Below are 22726 nucleotides of genomic sequence, written 5' to 3' on the forward strand. Positions count from 1 at the left end.
TCTTGAAGATGCAAAACTAGCCTGGCAGTCATGCCCTCTTCCGAAAGGTGCAATAGCCATCCCAAGATCAGTTGACTAAACCCCTGGATGCCATGGAAGCCGCCATCGCTCTGGAGAAGAGCCTGAACCACTGTCTTTTGGCTCTGCATGCCCTGTGTTCTGGCAACACAGACCCTCACCTCTATGACTTTCTGGAGAACCATTTCCTAGAAAAGGAGGTGACGCTCCTCAAAAAGATGGGTAACCACTTGACCAACCTCCGCAGGTCCTCTAAAAGGCTCATCCTCCAGCACAACTAGGAGCCTCCAGAGCCTGGAGGCCTTGGGGGGCCCTCTGCATTCCCCTGACAACCACACTCCTGCCTGAACCTCTTCCTTTAGCCAGGAAACCAGCCACTCTGTACCCTCTAACAAACTATGAACCAAGTGAGAGCACGAGAGAGAATGCTAACATCTTTTTTCCAAAAGTGGTGTGTTGCTAACAGTGTTGTTTCATTTATTAAATGTCTACATGTTCTTGGCACTGTGTCAGGCATTTTATGGAGTTATCTCACTTAATCCTCACAACAGTTGAAGTAACTGAGGTTCTGAAAGGCCAAATCAATTTTCTAAGTTCACAATTTACTAAACGACAGAGAATGCAGTTTTGTGCAGCAAATTGTCACTATTTACTAAAGATCCTTCCATCCTCACCTTTATGGATTTCCCACATTCAAACTTCCCTGTTTCACAGCTTTCCCCTCTTCTCCAAAGGGTAAGTCTTTTTCTATATCCAGCTCCTGCCAAATCAGAAGGTACTTATTTGTGATCTTCAAGGAAAAGGAATTCTTGAAACAATCAACTCCATGAATTTATTTCTCTCCGCTATTACTTTTTTCTCATTTGGTTTTTTGATTTCTTTTCTTGATTTTTGATGACACAGTAAACTACTGAGTTAAAATTGGCAGGTGTATGTATGCCAGGCAAGAAGGTGGGGAATCTGATGCTTACCAACGTTTGAGGCTACTGCTCCAGTGTTACTAGACAGACTAATTACAACAAATTACAGGATCCTGGTTGAAGGCTTTTCTTCAAGTCAGAGGAATCTTTGGTATCTGCCTGCTTAAAGTATGCATAAATAGGCACTAAGGAGCTGGAATGTAAAGGAAAGACAATTTTTTTCCATAGGAGTAGACTTCACTCTCAACTGCTCCCTGATTTCAATGCCCACTCTCTTGCCTATAATACAGAGTATTGGTTTGTATTCACTGTGAAGAATAGATACTGCTCATGTATGCAGACGCATAGGACAAAAACATTGCTGATCAGTCTTACTTCTTTCCTCCACTAACTGAATCCCACTTTCCCACTGTCTTCAGCCCAAGAAACGTAGAAGGAATTACTAAAAAACAGCATTTGTCAGAAGTGGGATTCGAACCCACGCCTCCAGGGGAGACTGCGACCTGAACGCAGCGCCTTAGACCGCTCGGCCATCCTGACACTTACGGTAGTGAGTTTCCTACTGTCCTTTAAGGCTTTTAAATGCGGAAGTTTTATGGCCAGTTACATCAGTGTTGTATTTAATTTATTTATGATTTCAAATAAAGTTCGAACTTTCCTTGGATCCTTTAACAAAGCAGAGGAAATGAAATGTCTCTAATAGCTCTCTGTTACGTTCTATTACCTTACCACCCTAAACCGTAAAGCTACCTTTCGAACGCTCCTCTCGGCCCTCTGCAGAGGAGCCGAGCCATATAAGAAAGGGTTGATTCCTAGTTGGCTCGTTTCTCTCGAACCTTCCGTCCCAAATCGCCGTTACCGAATCCGGCGTCCGTTGTATGCAGTGCTAGAGTAGGCTGAGCGGCGGCGCAGGGAATGCCGAAAGGAAACAGGGGGCGAGACCAAGCGGCAGACGAAAAGCTCTGGAAAGAACCGGGCCGAGCCTGCTCGCAGAGCTGCACGCCGGCCGCTGCCCTCCGCTTGCTCGCTGGCTCTAGGTGGCCACTGTTCCCGGACCGCGTCGCTCGCTGGGGGGGGGGGGGGGGGGGGGGGGGCATCGAGACATGCTGCTTGGAGAGGAATTAGGGTGGATGGGTTCCCATCGAGAGAAGGATCTATATGCCTCTGGGCCCTAAATAGAAATCAATCTTATGAACCAATTGGCAATTAAGACATCTCTTTCTCTTAAATACGTAATTCTAAGGGTGTGAGTACCACGGCGTTGGTGGTATAGTGGTGAGCATAGCTGCCTTCCAAGCAGTTGACCCGGGTTCGATTCCCGGCCAACGCAGGTTGTCGTTTTCCTTCTGGCTTTCCCCTCCCGCCGCCCGCTCTCCTCGTTTTCACATTTTTTTGGAGCAAACAGCTTCCCGAAGGGCCCCTAGTGTCCATAACTGCGCGGCGCTACCACCCCTAACCATTGAACCCTTGAAATGCGGCGAGTGCGATTCAGGAAGAACACTTTCGATCTTCTCCAATTTAATTAATTTAAATTTAAAAGTTTAAAAGGGATACTCAAGTCAGGGATTGGAAAAAAACGTTTTTAGATACGTTTGGAACAACTCGTGAATCTACATTTTCAACTTTTAAGTTTACGAAATCTAAATACAATTCAAGTACTGCCAACGGAAATTTAACGTCCAAATTGAAATGTATCCTAAGTGTAAAATACACACCAAACTTTGAAAGACTAGGTATGAAAAAATATGATTAACAATATCTTATATTGATTACATATTGAAATTATATTTTGTATATATTGGGTTAAATTAAATTTCTTATTAAAAATTAATTTCACTTGTTCCTTTCTACTTTTTTACTGTGGCTACTTGAAAATTAAAAATTACGTATGGGTGTTGCTGTGTTTCTACCAGAATACGCTGGTATAGATACTGAGGATACAATTTTGCCATCAATCAACTTTTTGCAGAATGAGTTTCTGTGGCAGTTTACAAGTCACCTCCTAGGCTACACTTTTAAGGCGCCTGTCAGGCTTGTCCTCGTTAGTATAGTGGTGAGTATCCCCGCCTGTCACGCGGGAGACCGGGGTTCGATTCCCCGACGGGGAGGCTGTGGATTATTTTTATCGTCTACTCTTCCCTCCCCCGGTTTATTCGTTTTACCATCTAAACAAAAATTATTCTCAAAAAACTTTGTTTGCATCCAGAGTTTTTCTCTCGCATTCACTGTTCTTATTTAATGGAAAGGGGACAAATGGATGCAACTCTAAGTGGTTCTATGTTAAAGTTTTTGGTTTCCACCTGATCCATTATTGAATGGGCCTGTCATTGGTTCCTCTCCTCTCTTGCCCACGGCTTTTTTCTGCCCCCTGTAAGGGAATACCAGGACCCGAGCTCTGTGTTAGGCTCCGGACTCGGGATTCTCACCTTTCCTTCTTGCTACCTTTTGCCCAATTGATTCCCTAGAGGCTCCTGCTTCGTTTTCTCCCTTTTTAATGTTGCTATTCAACCAGTGGCCAGTCTAAGTTCTCAAGTACGTGCTCATTCCACTGCCGTTCTATAGGAAGTGTGCAGACATCTGAAACAACCTCCTCTACTAACTGGTGATGGGAAAAAAACAAAGATTTTTATGCCTATACACGGTTTGAGAATGAGCAGTGCTCTGACGATCAGGAGATCTTTTGTTGTTGTTTGTTTTAAATTAGTGAAAGGTTTGCCTTTGCAGAAGTCACTTAACCTTTCTGGGCTTGAGTTCCTCATCTGTAAAACGGAAGAACCAAACTCCATAGTCACTGAGACTTTTGGGGCACTTAGATCTTTTGAGGAAGTGTTCTATATTAGGAGGAATATAGGGAACACAGTGGATGGTTAGGTGTGGGCTCTGTTGTCATGTTTCCTGTGTTTGACTCTTGACTCTCTCTGTCTCAATTTCCTCATCTCTAAAAGGAGATAATGATGATAATTATGGGTTGTTTTAGTTTGTAAAGCTGCCTGACTGCAATATACCAGAAATGGAATAGCTTTTATAAAGGAAATTCAATAAGTTACAAGTTTACAGTTTAAAGCCTATGAAAATGTCCAAACTAAGACATCCAGGTAAAGCTACCTTAATTCACGAAAGGCCAATGGTTCTGAGACACTTCTGTCAGCTGGGTAGTCACATGGCATCTGCTGGTTCCTTGTTCCTGGGCGTGGTTGCTTTCAGCCTTTGTTCTGGTGGGGGTTCCTCACTTTGCTTCTCCAGAGCTGGCCTTCATCTCTTGGCTTCCCTTGGCTTTCTCCAGGTTCTGGCTTGCTTCATATATCTCATAGGATGGCACACACGGCAATGTCTGCTGGGCTCCAAGCATCTCCAAACATCCATGTCTCTGTTTTGAGCTCTTTTCAAAATGTTTCCTCTTTTAAAGGACTCTAGTAAACGAATCAAGACCCACCTTGAATAGGTGGAGTTACATCTCCATCTAATCAAAAGGTCACACCCACAATTGGGCACCTCACATCTCTGTGGAGATAATCTAATCAAAAGTTTCCACCCTACAGTATTAGATCAGTATTGCAAGAATCGGCTGCCCTTACAAGATTGGATCAGGATTAAAACATGGCTTTTCTGGAGTATATAATACTTTCAAACTGGTGCACAATTCTTAAATGTGTCCACTGTGTTCCCTCATTCAGCCTAAATGGTTGGGTTCAACCTAATTATATGTATCATTTGAAGAAATGATTTTTGTGATTGTTGAAAATAGATATTTAAAAGCTTAAGACAACATGTTAAAGGTTAGAACATTTTTAAATACATTTGCTATTCCTTCAACACTAGATGACAGGATTCAGCATCACAAACCCTATGTTAGGAAAAAAATCTACAAAAAATTCTACTATCAACTTCTCAGGGAAGTAATTGGAGGTTCATAAAGGGTGCCCTCAGTATGGACTGTTACTGCCTGCCTACTCTTTTGTTATTTTCTCTCTTAGTACCGAGGTCCTATGGAGGCTGCAGCTCCCACAGTAGCCACAGAATGGGTGACTCTAGAATACTGGTTGTTAGTGGGTAATCACAACCTAGGGGACCATATTGACACTGGGCACTTGCTAATTACAGCAGGGTCCAGACCGCAGAGAAACTTAAGGGGTTGGGAGCCTATATCCAGGAACTGCAGCAGGCTGCCTTGAATCAGGCCTGTAGGTTGGGAGGCATTGAACCTCCATGGAAATGGTCACCTTGAGTTCCCTATGGCCAGCAGAGGGATGGCGGCTGACATTCTGGGTTCTCAAGGTAGACCCAAAAGCATAGCCCAGAAGATGATTCTTTTTGAAGGGAGTTAACTGGCATGGATTTCGATAGCTTATCTTAGATGAGCTTAGCAATTTACTCTTTGTATTTAGTTTCCAGGACCTTAACCAGACCTTCTCATTTCTGAATAAGATAACAGAATGACACCACAAGAACATCCCATAGCCCAGTGAATCAATGACTTCCAGTGAATTTCGACAAAAGGGCAAAATTCTGACATTACTAGGACCAACTAAGAGTCAGGAGGACAAGCACATAAGAGCTTGCACGTCAGTGTCTGAGTCTAATCACTCACCCCCTTGGAGCAACAAGACAACACAGGATTGAAAAATTGTTCATGCCTTCCTCATAAAGATACAACATCACTGCTGATCTGACAAGAATGAATCATGTTGACATTGCTTAGTTTTTGACCACTACCCTGCTTTCTTTACCTATTAAAACTCCTAACTCACATCCTCATTTCAAACTGGTTTTGGGAAAATTTCTCCAGTTCCTTGCAATGTGCACTTGCAATAAGATCATCTTCACCCTCAGAGACATGTTTCTCCTTTATAGGGCCGGGTCAGGCAGGCCCTTTGATGAAAAAGAGCTGTCCTTGTGGTATCACATTTGACCAATCAGCATAGCCATTGGCTATACATTTGCCTCATTGTAACAGGATTAACTGCATTCCACAAGTTTTTAGTTTTTTTTTTAACAGATTAATAGAGAGTACTGTTTAACACACATGCTAAACATTGACAATTGGTGCATTATTCCTTCTCCCAAGTGCACTTATGAAGCCTTGAGCATTCTACAATTCTGGCATGTTTTATTTTTATTACTACTCAATTCTAAGTATTTTTCAATTGATTTCTCTTTGATCCATGAATTATTTAAGGGTATGTTTTTAAAAATTTCTAAATGTATAGACCTTTGAAAAGTTATTTTTTGTAATTGGCTTTTGAGTCAAAAGTGCAATGTGTTCAGAGAATGTGTTCTACATAGCACCAATGCCGCGATATGTATCGAGACTTGTTTTGAACTTCAGTATAGTTGGTTTTCATAAATGTTCGATGCACATTTGAGAAGACTGTATAATCAGTAATTATTGGTTGCATAGTTCTCTATATATATATCCATTAAATCAAGCTTGCTAGTTGTGATCTTCAAATAGTCTATATGCTTAATCATTTTTTTCTCTTGCTTGACCTATCAGGTGCTACTAGAAGTATGCTGAATTCTCTCACTGTGGTGATAGGTTTGTTTATTTTTCCTTGTAGGTTTAATAATTATTTATATTTCAATGCAATTTTATGAGCTATATATGTTTAGAATTATTATATTTTCATCACGAGTTTAATTTTTTATTTGTCTATGGTAAACGTGTTCACCTCTAATATTGCACTGTTTTTTAAATTTTATTTTATTTTATTTTATTTTTTTCCCATAAGTTAAACTACACTTTTTTTGTTAATTAAAAAAAATTAACTAACATAACATTTAGAAATCATTCCATTCTACATATGCAATCAGTAATTCTTAATATCATCACATAGATGTATGATCATCATTTCTTAGTACATTTGCATCGATTTAGAAAAAGAAATAGCAAGACAACAGAAAAAGAAATAAAATGATAATATAGAGAAAAAAATAAAAATAAAAAATACAAAAAATATATATAAAAACCAGAACAAACAAACAAACAAAAAAACTATAGCTCAGATGCAGCTTCATTCAGTGTTTTAACATAATTACATTGCAATTAGGTAGTATTGTGCTGTCCATTTTTGAGTTTTTGTACCTAGTCATGTTGCACAGTCTGTATCCCTTCAGCTCCAATTACCCATTATCTTACCCTATTTCTAACTCCTGATGGTCTCTGTTATCAATGACATATTCCAAGTTTATTCTCTAATGTCGGTTCACATCAGTGGGACCATACAGTATTTGTCCTTTAGTTTTTGGCTAGTCTCACTCAGCATAATATTCTCTAGGTCCATCCATGTTATTACATGCTTTATAAGTTTATTCTGTCTTAAAGCTGCATAATATTCCATCGTATGTATAAATAAAATAAAAATAAAATGAATTTTATTTTATGTGATATTTATACAGCTATATTCCAGTTTTGTTGTTAAAATTTTCAAGGCATATATTTGTCCATTCTTTTTTGTTTTTTAATTTTTTCTGTTTTTTTATTTTTTATTTTTTGGTGTACAATTTAAGTAATTTTTGACAGATGCATATAGCTGGGTAACCATAATTATGATATAGAATATTTGAACCTCCCCTTCCAATTTCTCTGTGCCCTTTGTCGTCAACCCCTCTTTCTACCCCCAGCACTGACAACAAATGATTTGTTTTCTGTCCCTGTAGTTTTACCTTTTCCAGAATGTCTTATACATGAAATCAGATCTACATGAATCTGGTTTCTTTTGCTTAGCATGGGGCATTTGAGATGCATCCCTGTTTTGCATATATCAGTCATTGGTTCTTTTTTTTTTTTTTCTGAGTAGTACTCTATTGTATCTATGTGCTCCTGTTTATATAATCACCAATTGAAGGATTTTTGGGTTGCTCCGGAGTTGGCAACTATGAATAAAGCTGCTGTAAATGCTTGCATACAGGGTTGTGTATGTGTATATACATAACCTTCCATTTCTTCTTATGCAAATACCTATAAGTGAGAAGTAAGATTGCTGAATCCTTTGGCCAATGAATGCTCTAACTTTTTAAGAAACTGCAGATCTTTTTTTCAAAGTGGCCATTCTTTGCATTCCCACCAGATCCATGTTTTCACAAGCACTCGGTATGGTATGGTCAGGTTTGTTCATTTGTTTTGTTTGTTTTTTAAGTCATTTTAACAAATGTGTAGAGGAGTCTCGTAGTTTTTTAGTGCTTTTTGTTTTTTATAATTAATTAATGCGTTTTAAACTTTTTTATTATATAGTATCATATATATACAAAGCAAAGAAACAAAAAATAGTTTTCAAAGCACTCTTCAACAAGTAGTTATAGGACTGATTCCAGAGTTTGTCATGGGCTGCCTATGATCCTCTCAGATTTTCCCTTCTAGCTGCTTCAGAATATAGGAGGCTAGAAGGCTTAAAATTTTTTTTATCATCCCAATAGACTTTTTTTGTGTGTGAAAAATAACGTATGTACAAAAAAGCAGTAATTTTCAAAGCGCAGCACCACAATTAGTTGTAAGACATATTTCATAGTTTGACATGGGTTACAATTTCACAATTTTAAGTTTTTACTTCTAGCTGCTCTAAGATACTAGAGACTAACAGAGATATCAACTTAATGATTCAGTATTCATATTCATTTGTTAGATCCTATCTTTACTGTATATCTTCACCATCACCTTTGATCTTTCTATCCCTCTTTTAGGGGTGTTTGGGCTATGGCAAGTCCAACTTTTTCATATTGGAAGGGTCTGTCACTAATATGGGGTAGGGAGATGGAACTATCTGATGTTCTGGAGAGGATGGGCTCTCTAGGTTTCAGGACTTATCTGGATCAGGGACCCATCTGGAGGTTGTAAGTTTCTGGAAGGTTACTCTAGTGCATAGAACCCTTGTGGAATCTTATATATTGCTCTAAGTGTTCTTTAGGTTTGGCTGGAATGGTCCTGCTCGGGGTTTGGCAGGTTATGATAGGTAGCAAGGTCTAACTGAAGCTTGCATAAGAGCAACCTCCAGAGTAGTCTCTTGACTCTATTTGAGCTCTCTCTGCACTGATACTTTATTAGTTACACTCCCCCCCCCCATGTCGCCAGGGAGACTTTCACCCCTGGATGTCATGTCCCACATAGGTGGGAGGGCAATGATTTTACTTGCAGAGTTGGGCTTAGAGAGAGTGAGGCCACATCTGAGCAACAAAAGAGGTCCTCCAGAAGTAACTCTTAGACATGCCTATGGAGGTCTAAGCTTCTCCGCTACCTACATAAGCTTCACAAGAGTAAGCCTCAGGATGGAGGGCATAGCCTATTGATTTGGGTGTCCCTAATTAAAACATTTTTAAATGTGGTAAAATATACGTAACATGACATCATTTTAAACATTTTAAGTAGGTATTTCTTTATGTTTTTTTTCATGTCTTTCTTCTAAACAGAATAATGTTTATTTTAAAAAATCCATTTTGTCATTTAACAGGCAAACTTGGTCAACTTATGTTTATTATGAGCACCCATATATTTGAATTTACCTCAACACCCCATTTTGTACTTTCTTTCTGCCTTAGTTTTCTATGCTTCTTTTATTCTTGTTTCTTCCCTCCTTCTGGATTGCTCTCACGTGTGCATGTAAAGGGAAGTATGGGAAATGTATGTTTTATTCAGAATAAGCAGGAAAATGATAACTTTTTATTTCTGTTGTCAATCCAGCAAAGGACATGCAGATCAGAGTAGTGGTTTCCAAATTCTGAACTTCACAGATGCGTAAAATTTCCCCCAAATGTTGGTGGCCAATAAGCGGTTGACAATTTTTCTTAATTTGGCCAGTTAAGAAATTAATAAAGCAGCCACGACTACAACAACTGTCATTTACCCTATCATTTTATAAAAGAAAGAGCATTTAAAAAAAAAGTAAAATGTAAAAAAACATGCTTACAGGTCATTTGGCAAGCATTTTGAAAGAAAAAATAAGTTATGCACATGCATATTTGTGCTTGTGCTTGTGCTTGTTTTCTCAGTTCCCTGAACATCGGAGAAAACTGACCGCACCTCATCCGGAACCCCCGGATTAATGATTAAGCCCAGAAAAGAAGAGTGAGATTCTGCCTGGAGGATTCGAGGGGCCCCGGAATTGAGCAACAAAGAACTGGGTTGCTTGCATGTGTCTGGTGCTAGCGCCGAGCCGGATACTGTGGAACGGATGCTCATGCTGGGGCAGAAGGGATGTGTCTCAGGAAGTCTGTGGCTGTGAAATTGCCCAGGAACAGAAAGAGGAACTAAACGGGACCGGATCTGAGGGCCACAGGTCCAGGGGGAGAAGAGCAAAACCTCATCAGGGTCAGCACTGACAAGGATCCCTGGGGGGCTGAGGGTGAAATAAAAATCTCAGCCCTGCAGATATTTAAAGCGGGATTTGCTGGTGGGAAAGTCCTTAAGTGACAGGCGTTTATAAACTTGTGCTTCTGTCTGGGTGCCTAATATGCCAGAAAATTTTCGCAGCATCTGAGCTTGAAGATTAATTTCGTTATATGAAATTCCCTTACTTAGATATTGCACTGTGCCGGATGTGACCGGACGCTTGAAACAGTATTTTAAATTTGCACAATAAAAAGCTTATTATGAGCTAATACAAAAATTGTCTAGACCAGCAAAAAAAAAAAAAAAAAACCTTACTGCCATATATCTCTGAGCAAAACGAACTGAACCCCTGAACTCACAGAGGGCACCCATTTTGGAGCACCTAGAGCCCCTTCGTAACTTCGCCCTCTTTCGCCCCTTGTTTTGCTGAGCTTGCTCTAGGCAGAAGCCGAGTTCTATCGTGGGAAAAAGATTTTGCGTCGCTCGGGACTTTCGTTCTCAGCACCTGCGCTGAGTGGTCACCGGCCCACCACGTCTTCCGTCAGCCCCCAAATAGCCTTGTCCAGTCCACAGTTTTGCAACCACGAGTTTCTGAGAATGTAAGAGGGGACGCTAGGAGCAGGGCCCTCAGTGAACCGGCTGGGTAGAAGGGACCACTTCCTGCAGTCTGCGGCATCAGCGCGCTGGGCTGTTAACCGAGGCTGGTGGGTCAAGCCCACCCAGGGACGGGCACGCATCCTTTTTTCCCAAGGCAGAGAATCCCTTTGTGGGGTACTGCTTCCATCACCCCAAAGTTTGCATTTCCTTTCTCAGCCCCCGTTCAGCATGGAAGTTTTGATACAGTTGGTCTGTGCGGTTAGGTTTGTAATTAGTGATAGATTTTTTCCATTTATTTTCTACGAAAGTCTTACGAGACTGATGCTATAAGTAAATTTACTGACCAAAGGAAGTATTACTAATTCAAAGATGAATTATTTATCTTCCTCACCGAACCTGTAACTGCCTTGCTTTTGTGTTTCCTTCCTCGTGATTCAGCACCATGTCCAGAACCCGGGAGGGGGACCTCCCGGCCAGACTGGCTGCCACCGTTTTATGTCCTCATTAACTCCCCACTGGGTTATTGCAATAATTACCTAACCTTCCTAGCTAGTTTCCTGTTTTCAGCTCTCCTCTCCCGTTCATCCTCTAAGTAACTAGCTACCAGGGAGCCCCTCTAAATGCACGCCGGAACTGCTTAAAATTCCTCAGTGACTTGTGGGCTCTGGCACAATCTCCTTTGCTAGGAAGGCAGTGCTCCTCATGGCATGGCCTCAGAACTCTTTTCTCTTTCTCACTTGCTCTTTAGACTCTAACAGAACCATACTGCCTTCTTGAACTCATAGTCTGGCCTTTGACTCTTTGCCCATGGACCTCTATCTTTTCTCATCTTTGCTAGGCAAACTCCTACTCATCCTCCATGAGTACATGAAGAATTAAACCACTTCTCACGTTCCTAATTTAACTTATGGACAGGTTAGTTGAACACCGTAAGTACATGGAACCTTGAATAGGGCATGGGATTTTGTAGGTTTGTCCAGGTTAGAGTGATGCCCCGATAAATCCCAGAGTGACCTGAACAGTGAATACAGAAATATTTGCAAAGTCCCTCTGGAGGAATGGGGAGAAAGGAGGAAAATTCACTTCCCCATTTGGAGAAGGCCTGATATTCTCACAAGCAGTGGTGACAACCAAATCAACAGGCTGAGCCCTCAGTCTGGGTTTGTTCCTATGAAACATGCCCCTGCAAAGGATAGGCTAAGTTACTTAAAATTAGGCTTAAGAGTCACCCAGAGAACCTGTTTTGTTGCTCAGATGTGGCCTATCTCTCTCTCAGCCAACAAGACAGGCAAACTCACCGCCCTCCCCCTCTCTTTGTGGGACATGACTCCCGGGGGTGTAACCCCTCTGGCAACATGGAACAGAAATCCTAGAATGAGCTGGGACTCAGCATCAAGGGATTGAGAAAACCTTCTCGACTGAAAGGAGGAAGAGAGAAATGAGACAAAATAAAGTGTCAGTGGCTGAGAGATTTCAAACAGAGTCGAGAGGTTACTCTGGAGGTTATTTTTACACATTATATAGATATCCCCTTTTTAGTTTATGGTGTATTCGTGTGGCTAGAGGGAAGTGCCTGAAACTACAGAGCTGTGTTCCAATAGCCATGTTTCCTGAAGATGATTGTACAATGAGACAGTTTTCGCAAAGTGACTGTGATTGTGAAAACCTGCTGTCTGATGCTCCTTTTATCTATGGTATGGACAGACGAGTGAAAAATATGGATTAAAAAATAAGCGAATAATAGGGGGAACAAAGGTTAAAATAAATTGAGTAGATTGAAATATTAGTGGTCAATGAGAGGGAGTGATAAGGGGTATAGCATGTATAAGCTTTTTCTTTTTTTTTTCCTTTTGCTGGAGAGATGCAAATGTTCAAAAAAAATGATCATAGAGATGAATACACAATTATGTCATGATATTGTGAGCCATTGATTGTACTCATGTCAAGAATGTTCGTATGCTGAGAATGTTGGTATGTCGGTTCATTGTTTATAATAAAATATTTTTTAGAAGAAAGAAAGAAAGAGCTAAGCCACTTCCCTGCAGCCTTTTCTTTCCTTCACTATCTCCCCAGTTACCTGCTTTTCCCACTAGAATAAAAGCTCCTGAGCAATGACCCTATGTTGTTCTTCTTAGTATCCTCAGCACTTAAACTCAAACTTGGCACACTGTAGGTAATAAGCAAAGGTGAGTGGAACATCCATGGTTCCAAATGCACTTATCTCAAACCTGATTCTCATCCCATATTCATGCCAAGCTTGACTCCTCCTAGTATATAGTTCATGTTTGACACAATTAGGCTGACCCTAAACCTTTGCCCAGGCAACTACCTCTTGCCTCTCTATGTCAACTCCCACCCACCCTATGCTCAAAGACCACCTCCATGTCCATATCCCCATAAAATCCTCCCTTCACCCTTTTGTTTCAGGAAGATTTGGGAAGCAAGCCGGCTAATTTTGAAATCATTTGTAGTTAGATGATTGCTGAGAGGAGACGTGTTTCTCATTATCTTGGTTTGAAACTGTTCTATTCCCCAGAAGAGCCATGTTCTTTTAATCCTAATCCAATCTTGTGGGACAGCCATCTTCTTTTAATCCTGATCCAATATTGTAGGATGGGTCCTCTTGGTTAGGTTGTGTCCATGGAGATGTGACATACCCAACTGTAGGTATGACCTTTTGATTAGAAGATTTCCACAGAGGTGTGGTCCCACCCATTCAAGTTGCATTTTAATTAGTTTACTGGAGTTCTTTAAAGGAGGAAACATTTTGGTGAAAGCTCAGATGCAGACGTTTGGAGATGTTTGGAGATGCTTGGAGACAGACAGAAGCTCAGAGAAGAGGTTTCTGGAACCAGGAGCTGAAAGCATGGAAACCCAGGAGCAAAGAGCCAGCAGTCACCGCGTACCTTCCCATGTGACAGAGAAACCCTGGATGGGAATTGGCTTTTCTTGAGTGAAGGCATCCTCTAGTTGAGGCCTTAATTTGGACATTTTCATGGCTTTAGAACTATAAATTTGTAACCTAATAAATTCCCTTTGTAAAAGCTGATCCATTTCTTAAATATTACATGCCGGTAGCATTAACAAGCCAAAACACTCATCAAACCAAACAAATTTCTGATAGCGTTCTGGGTATGGGGAGGAAAAAAAAGAATTTTATGATTCATGTTTATCACCATGTTTTTTCCATCTAAGACGTAAGATCTTGTAAAATGGAATCAAGAAATGTTTAAAGTTTATAGAACAGAAAGCAATATGTATAAGTTTTCTTCCAGAAACAATGATTGCATTCTCTACCTCCACCCCACTGTTACTGACATGCTGAGAGATTTCAAAGTTTCATATTCATAATTTAATTTGGTAGAATTTGGTACATTTAGTATTGGTTATTCAACATTTGTTTAATGAACGATGGGAGCAAGGCTAAACCTAAATTAGATGCTGAAACAGGAAAGCTGGCTTTATAACTTCTGGCCCTCCTCGCTGTAATGATTTCTACCCAAATCATTACAAAAATGCATCCTCACCCCTTACCTGTTCCTTCCTGTGCAACTGTGGTTGACCCTTATGCTTTCTCAATTCGGACACTGAGATAACTCTGTTTGGGACAACAACACTGCTCTCCTTCCTATGGGTTTGTTCTGTGTTTTCTTTTCCAAATCCTCCCAATCCCCAGTTCCCTTCCTAGGACCATTTTTCTAATCATCACATTACGAGACTTCATCATTATATACGCATGAACCATCCCAATTCTGACAGGAACTCCCCTTGAAAATTCACTTCTACATCAGTCCTGTGGTTTCCTGCCACCTCAACTGTGCCTCATGGTCTAGGATGGCAGCCTTATTTCCGGGGGCCCCACCTCTGGGTTTGTCCCCTGGGTGGTCCTGGATGACCCTTTCTCAACCATCCCCTGCATTGACTCTTTAGTCTCAACCATCCCTATGCTCTGTCCAGAAAAAGTTTTGGAATATCCTGAAAACAACCAGCAGATGCAGTCCAAGTGTCTAGCTGGTCCTGTCTTCACTATTAATTTACTTATCTACTTATCCATTTACTTAGGAGCAATGTTTATACATTTAAAGGGTCACTATCTGTAGTCTGCATTCTTGCTTTGCTGTAAAGGAATGGTTGGGATAAGGAAAATATCTGGGTAGCTCTGAGACTTCAATTTCTGGGAATGCACTTACTCACTGGGGCTCCACTTTTTGCACCTGAAATTCACAGGCCCTTCCTTTTCGCTGGACACCAAGAGAAAACAGGGGGTTGGTGAAGAGCCCACAGCCCATGCTCTGAGGTGCATTTCTCCTGCTGCTCCCGGAGATGACTTTTGGAGCTAGTGGGGTTGTGAATCCAGAAAGAGGCTGGAAGATGCTGCTGCCACAGCTCCTATAACTCGTGGGATGAAGGCTCATTTATCCTGAAGGCCCTGGCTCCAATTAATTTGGTGATTCTCCAGTGCCCCCACTGAGCTTCGACGTTCTCTCTGTATACAGAAATACAGGCCTGTGTCCACTGCAAACAGGAGTCCCATCATGAAGCAGAAAGCAATTTGGTGCCAAGGTAGAAAGAGCTGTGGGTTGGGTGGAACTGCCGGACCTATTGGGACAGGTAGAGGGATGACATAAATGACAGGGGTTAAGGCAGACATTTGGAATAAACGGTGAGGTCCCCAAGTGGTGAGCCTCTTGACACCTGACAAGAGACAGGTTCTATCTAGGACACGGCTGGGGAGTCTGGGGAAAGGCCTCTGCTTCCTCCCACATCTCCACAGACTCCTGACCTTCAGCCACCTAAGCAGAACACAGCTCATGCAACATTCAGCAAAATCTTGTTCTTGTTTGGTGGAGGGATTTGACAGGGAGAGTTCAGCAAGTTAGGTTAGAGCCGGGTTTTGTGTGAGATTATGAAAGTTGTCAATGTTTACATAGGCGTGTGTCATATGTATCAAAAATTGTGTGTGTGTGTGTGTGTGTGTGTGTGTGTGTGTACTGCCTCAGCATCCGTCTTACTTTGGCTAAGCCACCTGCTTCCATGCTGATCTTTTTGGCCTAGTTACCAAAGAGCTTTCCAGCCTTGGGGCCTTGACTCTCTAGAGCACACAAACTCACAACAGCCGCCACCTCCCACAAGCCACAGCTGGTCCCAAATGATTAACTAAGGATACCCCCATCCCTGTTTTCACACGCGTTTGCTTTGCGCATGCTTGCTAAAGCAAACTAACAAATCCTTGACTCCCACGGGAAATCTACTAACCTCCGTTTCTGGGCCACACATAACAGCACAAGCCCATGTCTCCCTCTCCCTCTGCTTACGTGCTGCCCATCTGCTCGTTGAGCCACTTGAGCCAAACCAGCTTCTGGTTAACCCCTCGTGGCACCCCCTCTGTTTCTGGGACCTTTGAGTAACAAATTATCTTTCCTTATACATTATGGGTTCCGTTTCCCATTGTGTTAACCCTGACCTCTACCCGGACCTAGTATTTAAAATCCAATTTAACTAAGTCAAAACAGTGTGCAAATATTATTTCTTTTTTCTTTTTAACATGGGCAGGCACTGGGAATCGAACCCAGGTCTCTGGCATGGCAGGCAAAAACCCTGCCACTAAGCCACCATCACCTGCTCTAAACATTATTTCTTAATTCAGCAACTTTCTCTTTGTTTCAAAATATAATTCTAATTTCCACACCATTGTTCATTATCACTGAAGGAAATCTAAAAAAGGTCACTCCTTGAATTTTGCTACTCATAGGCACAAAATTGATAGTATTTCTCAGCTTGGTCCTTAACACAAAGGGGAAGAGGCAGAATTTGTTCATTTTCAACATCATCGCCCTTAATATTGATATTGTTATTTTAAAATCATTCCTTGCTGTTGCCTATAAACTGGGAGCATTAGAGTGGATTTTTACTCCCTATTTTTTTTTAAAATTATTTTGGTATAAATTCAAACTTTTAAAAAAGTTACCAGAATAGTGTGAATAATTCTCACATATCCTTTACTTAGGTTCACTAATTGTTTTGCCTCATTTCCTTCATCACACGCTGTCTCCTTCCTGAACCATTTGAAAGCATTTACTCTCCATTAAAAGTGCAATGAAATTATATTTTATACAAATCGTGGCAGGGTTTGGTTGACATCTCAGAAGGCGTGGGTCTGTTTTGCTGCCCGGCCATACGTAAGTTGGTCACGATCTGCGCCTTGCCGGGCTGGGCACGGACGGGAGCTCTGTGCGGTTAGGGAGTTCGGGAGCGCGGGACTGCGTCCCCAGGCAGCTCTGGTCCTGGAGGGGAGCCTAGGGAAGGTGGCGGCCACCGCGCGGCTCCGCGCACAGGGCGCTCTGGCGCTGCGCGTCTCTCACCTTGTACAAGGAGGCTCACTCTCTCCGATGTAATGTTCTTTTCCCTAGTCCCAATAAACCCCCTGCAGGCGTAGGAACCGCTGTCACTGGGGGCTGCTTCTGAGATGTAGAAGTCAGTATTCCAATGTAAAAACTTCTTGATTTTGCCATCTTGTAAATACATGACATTATGTACAGGAATGTTCTTCCAGCTGTGACACCTCAGGAGGATGCTTTCCCCTTCCTGGTACACCCAGCGGTGGGACTGGAGCAACAGCCAGCCTGAAAGACACAGCGAGACCTCAGGTCCAGGAAGGCAGGGGCCTCAGTGCAGAGTCTGCTCACTCCCCAGGGCCGGGACACAGTAGAAGGCCAGGCTGGCAGCTGCCCCCACATAGCTCCGTTTGGGGAAAAGCTATCTGGGCCCTGCACGAGTACTTGAATAACACCAAGCGCTTTTGTCTAATGGGAAAGGAGGAAAGGCACATGTATGATTAAAATATAAGGCACAGAAAATAGACTCAGAGAAACCAAAGAAGTGCTGAGGGACACAGATTATTAGAAAGGAATGGACGTGATCATGGACGGTTCCATGAGGGTGGTGCAGTCTAATCTGGGCATACTGAGGGCAAAGAGAGGTTTGGGCTCATAAAATGGAGAGAAGTTATTCTCGCTGGGGGTGATGACATTTGCAGGGGCAAACATCATGACGGAGTAAGCTGCTTGTTCTCAGTCAGCAGGCTAGCTGGGATAGAGTAGGCAACCAGCCAGGGGGGTGGGTGAGAAGCGAGGTTGGAGACATCAGCAGGGTACCAAAGTGCCAGACTTGGATTAGCTATGGCAAGTAATAAGGAGCTACAGTAAGTTTTAGATGAAAGAGTAAAAATGACATTCGAAAATGATTAGCCCCATTAGATTTTGGAAGGGAGAGGAGAGTAGTAGGAATATGGAAAGAATAAGGTGACTGGGTGGCCACAGGAGGGGCTGCAGAAATCATGCAGGAATACTCAACATAAACATCAGGGCAGGGAAGGAAAGGCACGACTGGCAGTGCTCATGGAAAACTGGTGGTCTCTGAATAGCCACAGGGCCTTAATAAGCCCATCTTCTTTCCTGAACATGACTGGAGATGACTTTCAAGAGAGAAAATCCTTACATCTTCAGGGACTATTGTTCACAACTGTCTCACTAACCTATCAGACTTTACTGTAGCACAGAAAGGACACAAAGTCATGCTCAGAAGGGGACCTGAATAATTTAAAATGATATTGCAGATAAATATTCTAACGGCATGAGAAAAACATTCAGAAGACAACATTAAGTTAAAAAGGCAGAATACAAAAGGTTTATATGCATGGAAGGAAAAATGGAAGGATATGCATTTAAATATTAACAGGGTTTTTCTCTGGAAGGTGGGACTACAGGTCTTTTTCATGTTCTCCCTTTCATTTTTTTTTTTTTTTTAAAGGAAAGACAGAGAGAAGGAAGGAAGGAAGAAAGGGAAACATCTTTAAACATTTTCTTGTATTTTGTTTTTTTGTTTTTTGTTACATGGGCTGGGGCCGGGAATCGAACCGAGGTCCTCCGGCATAGCAGGCAAGCACTTTGCCCGCTAAGCCACCGCGGCCCACCCTCTCCCTTTCACTTTTATATGTTTTTGAAATTAAGCATGAATGACTTTCATAATTAGGAAAAACACAGAAAACTTTACTACACAAAATTGGTATTTGGTTTTGATGAAAATTCTGTTAGGAAAAGTTGCCGCACAGAAGGTAATCTTTATTGCTTAAGATACATCATTTATCAAAAAGCATCATGCACCTATATATTCACTCAGTTTTTTAGCAGAAAGGTGAATGATTTTAGCAGCATAAGATTCTGGTTGACATTTAGTCTGGGCGCTTTGCAATGAACATTCTTCTCCCAGCCTGCCCTGCCGTGACTCGATGAATAGTCACACGCACGTTCATTCCATAAGTGTTTTACTGGGCACCATCTAGGTGCCAGGCATTGTGCAAACGTGGGATACCCAGATGACAAAGTCACATGGTTTCCAACCTCAAAGAATCTATAGTCTAGACAGAGACACACGCAAACTCAAGGCTCATTGCAGCACGGTCTAAGGACAAAGGGCGGCTGAGCCAAAGAGAACAGAGCAGAGGGATTGTGCCTGAGGAAAGCCAAGAAGGCTTCTCAGAGTTGGCGACAAGTGAAATGGGTCCTAAAGGGCGAGCAGGAGTGTGCCTGGTGAAGTGAATGCTCACGGTCACCGTTTAATGCAGTTCTCACTGATTATTAGACTTCTAAAGCCAGTTTCTAAAGCTAAATTCAAGGCAAACTAATAACTCCCAGGCTTCATTTTTCTGTCTCTTCCTGATGGTATTTCCCCGATTCATATGGAATTAGGTGGCCATCTCTCACCAAACAAGGACATAGACATGCCTTTTCTTAGCCCTGGGGTGTGAGGCCTGTCGGTTGGGTGGTAGGGTCGGAGGCAGAGGGCCCACGAAGATCAGTCTCCCCAATTCCGTGGAACTTCACGCAGGGCCACTCCTATTGGTCCCTCGCTGCCTGCCCTCCCCTCCCTCCCTCCCAGTCTTGTTCCACGCATCCACATTGTGTAAATGGGGTGGCCGTGGAAATAGGGTCAGGCTTTCACAGTGATAGTGCAGGTACCAAGTGTGATTCCAGGGATTCTAGAAAAGGACCTTGCCTCAAAATTACTACCTCTACTTCCTCCTGATATCTGGACTCTAACAGTGCATAAAGACTTTCATTCCATGATTAATGTGCAGGCTGAACATGTGTATACCTCCATTGAGAGAGGAGGTATTTACACTAAAATTTACACAAATTTGCACTAAAGTGTAAGCAACGTTTTGAGTGTGGCATTGAGGATACGAAAATATATATGATACTGGACAATGAAGGATGGTTTGGGAGCTTAGGACTCCCAAAGCTTCTCACGAAAGCTCACGGTGAGAAGAAGATTGAGGTTCTAAAAATAAAGTCATTAATTTATTCAATACAATTGTATCAATCATCTATTCTGTGCATCTTGTGTGAAAAGTGATTCCTGGAATTGTGCCAAGTGGCAGCCTGTCTCTCTTACCTGGCCCTTTTTGAAATTTTGCCTAAGCTTTAGAGCTAGGACCATGACTCTGATATCAGTAATTGGGGCTGCAGATCATCTCATCTTAGTCTGAACGCTCAAGAAAATGTTCTAATTCTCTCCAAGTCCTTCAGAGCCTCTCGTGGCGCTGTTGCTCAGTGACCACCCTCTTCCCTCCATCAACTCACTAGCGTGGACGCTGAGATGCACCGGGTCGCTGAGCGAGGAGAGGCCTGTCCGACACCTGTATTCTCCCCTGTCTTCAACGGTGGCAGCTGCGATGAAGTAGCTGGGGTCCTGCTTTGAGAGGAGGCTGCCATTGTAAAACCACTGCGTGACACTGTCTCCAGGAGAGGAGGGCCCCTGGCACCTCAGAGTCACATTGTCGTCTTTGAGCACTCTGTCCCACGGCGGATCGAGGAGCACCACGGCCTTTGGGGGATCTGCTGGGGAGGCAAGAACGGGGCGGGGAGGGGGGTGAGTATGAGGGGCTGAGCAGGCCCTACATTGGCCTTCCGAGGAGACTCAAAGTGGGACCACGCTGTCCCGCAGTCTTAGGGCATTGTGGAGGCTGGGAAGCACTGGGCTCTGTTGTTTTCTCCCTGCTCTGGACTGTGAGCAAGGCTGACGAAAGAAGCAGAGGGACAAGCCTTGAACTGCCCCTGCCAACCCCGACTCGGCAGTTTTGCTCCCACCAGGCATTTCTTTTTTTAAATTTTTAAAAAAATTTATTTATTACTTAAAAAATTAAGAAACCAAATAAAATATCAACATATATAATCAGTAATTCACAATATCATCACTTAGTTGCATATTCATGATTTCTTAGAACATTTGCATTAATTCAGAAAAAGAAATAAAAAGACAATAGAAAAAGAAATAAAACGAACACAGGAAAGAAAAAAAAGATTTTACCTACCATACCCTTTACCCCTCGCTTTCATTGATCACTAGCATTTCAAACTAAATTTCTTTTAGCATTTGTTCTCCCTATTATTTATTTTTGTTCTATATGTTCTACTCCTTTGTTGACAAGCTAGATAAAAGGAGCATCAGACACAAGGTTTTCACACTCACACAGTCACATTGTGACAGCTGTATCATTATTCAATCATCCTCAAGAAACATGGCTACTGGAACACAACTCTCCATTTTCAGGTAGTTCCTTCCAGCCTCTCCATTACATCTTGAATAACAAGGTGATATCTACTTAATGCCTAAGAAAAACCTCCAGGATAACCTCTCCACTCTGGAATCTCTCAGCCATTGACATTTTGTCTCCTTTCACTCTTCCCCTTTTCCACCAGGCATTTCTTAACATCCCGTAACTGTTCATCCTTCTCCCTTCACTTGATCAAACCACGATAATGAAGCAAACTTACCAGCCTGCAGACCAGCTGCAACTGTAAGAAAAAAGAGTGAATCAAACGTTGAGCAGGAGAGACTAGAATGACATGAGTGTGGGATGAATTTAAACAACCCTGCCCACCTGAGACCTGGGAAGCCAGCGTTCTGAAGAATCAATCTATTTATAGTGTTTACCTCTCCTCCTGCCCTCTGGTCTCCCAGGCACAGGCCTCCTGCCTCAGGGCCCACCCTAATCCCTGTTTTTAACACTAGTACCTTACTCCTCGTTCCTTGTTCAAGCTCACAGATTAAAGGTACAGGTTGAATTTCCTGAATCAGGCACAAAAACAACCTCAACCTCAAGATATTATTCCTATTAGGGTAGGAAAAAAAAGTCATAGAGGGGAACCCGGGAAGGTCAGAATGGAGGAGACAGACTTTAGAGACCATCTACTCCTCGCTTCTCAGTTTACATACAGGGACACTGAGACCCAGAGAGGCGAAGTAACTAACTGAGGCCTCACAGTCCTGCTTTGCTTCCTGATTATGCCCAGCTCAGATCCCGAATTTTCCTGACTTCTCTGGTCCCCAGCTGGCACGCTCTGGGAGCTAAATTAAAGCCGATAGATATGGTGAGGGACCCATCCCTCAATGGGGTCTCCTCCTGCCTGAAAAGAGGTCTCTGCTGAGCCAGAGACCCCCTCAGCCCCTCCCTCAGCTCTGGTGACTCTGACTTACCTAAAAGTAGCAAAGCCATCGGAGGCTGCAGCTGCCACATGCTGCTGCATAAAAATGAACAAGTCACTACATATCGAGAGCCCTAAAGGAACCTCACTGACCGGAATAAAAAGGAAGTAAACAGCCTACTCCCCACCCCCTCCATCCATTACCCACTGATTCCTTTTCTGGAACGTCACCTGATTTCCAAATCTGAACTCTGACAAATCAGCCCCATGATAGAGCGAGAAGGGAGGGAAAGGCCTGGGGGAGAGTTGAGGTAGCTCTGCTCTCCTCTGTCCCCCCGGGTCAGCGGCTGAGCATCTGGGCACCACCTCAGAGAGGCCCTGTCGAC

The 22726-nt window shown here is 42.6% G+C and overlaps 1 protein-coding gene and 3 non-coding genes across 5 annotated transcripts; 2 read left to right on the top strand and 2 right to left on the bottom strand.

The window, feature by feature from the left end:
* Nucleotides 1-1395: 1395 nt before the first annotated feature.
* Nucleotides 1396-1478, bottom strand: TRNAL-CAG (transfer RNA leucine (anticodon CAG)). The gene has a single exon. It is a non-coding gene; the product is annotated as a tRNA-Leu (tRNA).
* A 718-nt stretch (nt 1479-2196) lies between these two features.
* TRNAG-UCC (transfer RNA glycine (anticodon UCC)) lies at nt 2197-2268 on the top strand. The gene has a single exon. It is a non-coding gene; the product is annotated as a tRNA-Gly (tRNA).
* Nucleotides 2269-2974: 706 nt separating this feature from the next.
* On the top strand, nt 2975-3046 carry TRNAD-GUC (transfer RNA aspartic acid (anticodon GUC)). Its single transcript has one exon. It is a non-coding gene; the product is annotated as a tRNA-Asp (tRNA).
* A 10941-nt stretch (nt 3047-13987) lies between these two features.
* LOC143680086 (low affinity immunoglobulin gamma Fc region receptor III-B-like) lies at nt 13988-22495 on the bottom strand. 2 transcript variants are annotated; one of them, XM_077156692.1, is made up of 5 exons: nt 22393-22495; nt 21690-21710; nt 20496-20750; nt 17217-17477; nt 13988-15453 (listed from the first exon to the last, which is right to left on the bottom strand). In XM_077156692.1, exons 1-5 carry the CDS (start codon nt 22430-22432, stop codon nt 15266-15268), a joined length of 765 nt encoding a protein of 254 aa, XP_077012807.1. In that variant the 5' UTR covers nt 22433-22495; the 3' UTR covers nt 13988-15265. The 2 variants fall into 2 exon arrangements, with proteins under 2 accessions (XP_077012807.1, XP_077012806.1); XM_077156691.1 differs by having other exon boundaries at nt 20496-20753.
* Nucleotides 22496-22726: the final 231 nt, after the last annotated feature.

The sequence above is a fragment of the Tamandua tetradactyla genome, chromosome 4 (genome assembly GCF_023851605.1).
Source record: "Tamandua tetradactyla isolate mTamTet1 chromosome 4, mTamTet1.pri, whole genome shotgun sequence".
Classification (NCBI taxonomy): domain Eukaryota; kingdom Metazoa; phylum Chordata; class Mammalia; order Pilosa; family Myrmecophagidae; genus Tamandua; species Tamandua tetradactyla.

What these genes read in the sequence shown, in the direction of transcription:
- LOC143680086 (XM_077156691.1), bottom strand. Translation starts at nt 22,432, where the DNA reads ATGTGGCAGCTGCAGCCTCCGATGGCTTTGCTACTTTTAG. An exon ending in GATGGCTTTGCTACTTTTAG is followed by an intron (nt 21,711 to 22,392) that starts GTAAGTCAGAGT and finishes TTTTTCTTACAG; the next exon opens with TTGCAGCTGGTCTGCAGGCT. An exon ending in AGTGAGCCTCCTTGTACAAG is followed by an intron (nt 15,454 to 17,216) that starts GTGAGAGACGCG and finishes CTGTCCCAATAG; the next exon opens with GTCCGGCAGTTCCACCCAAC.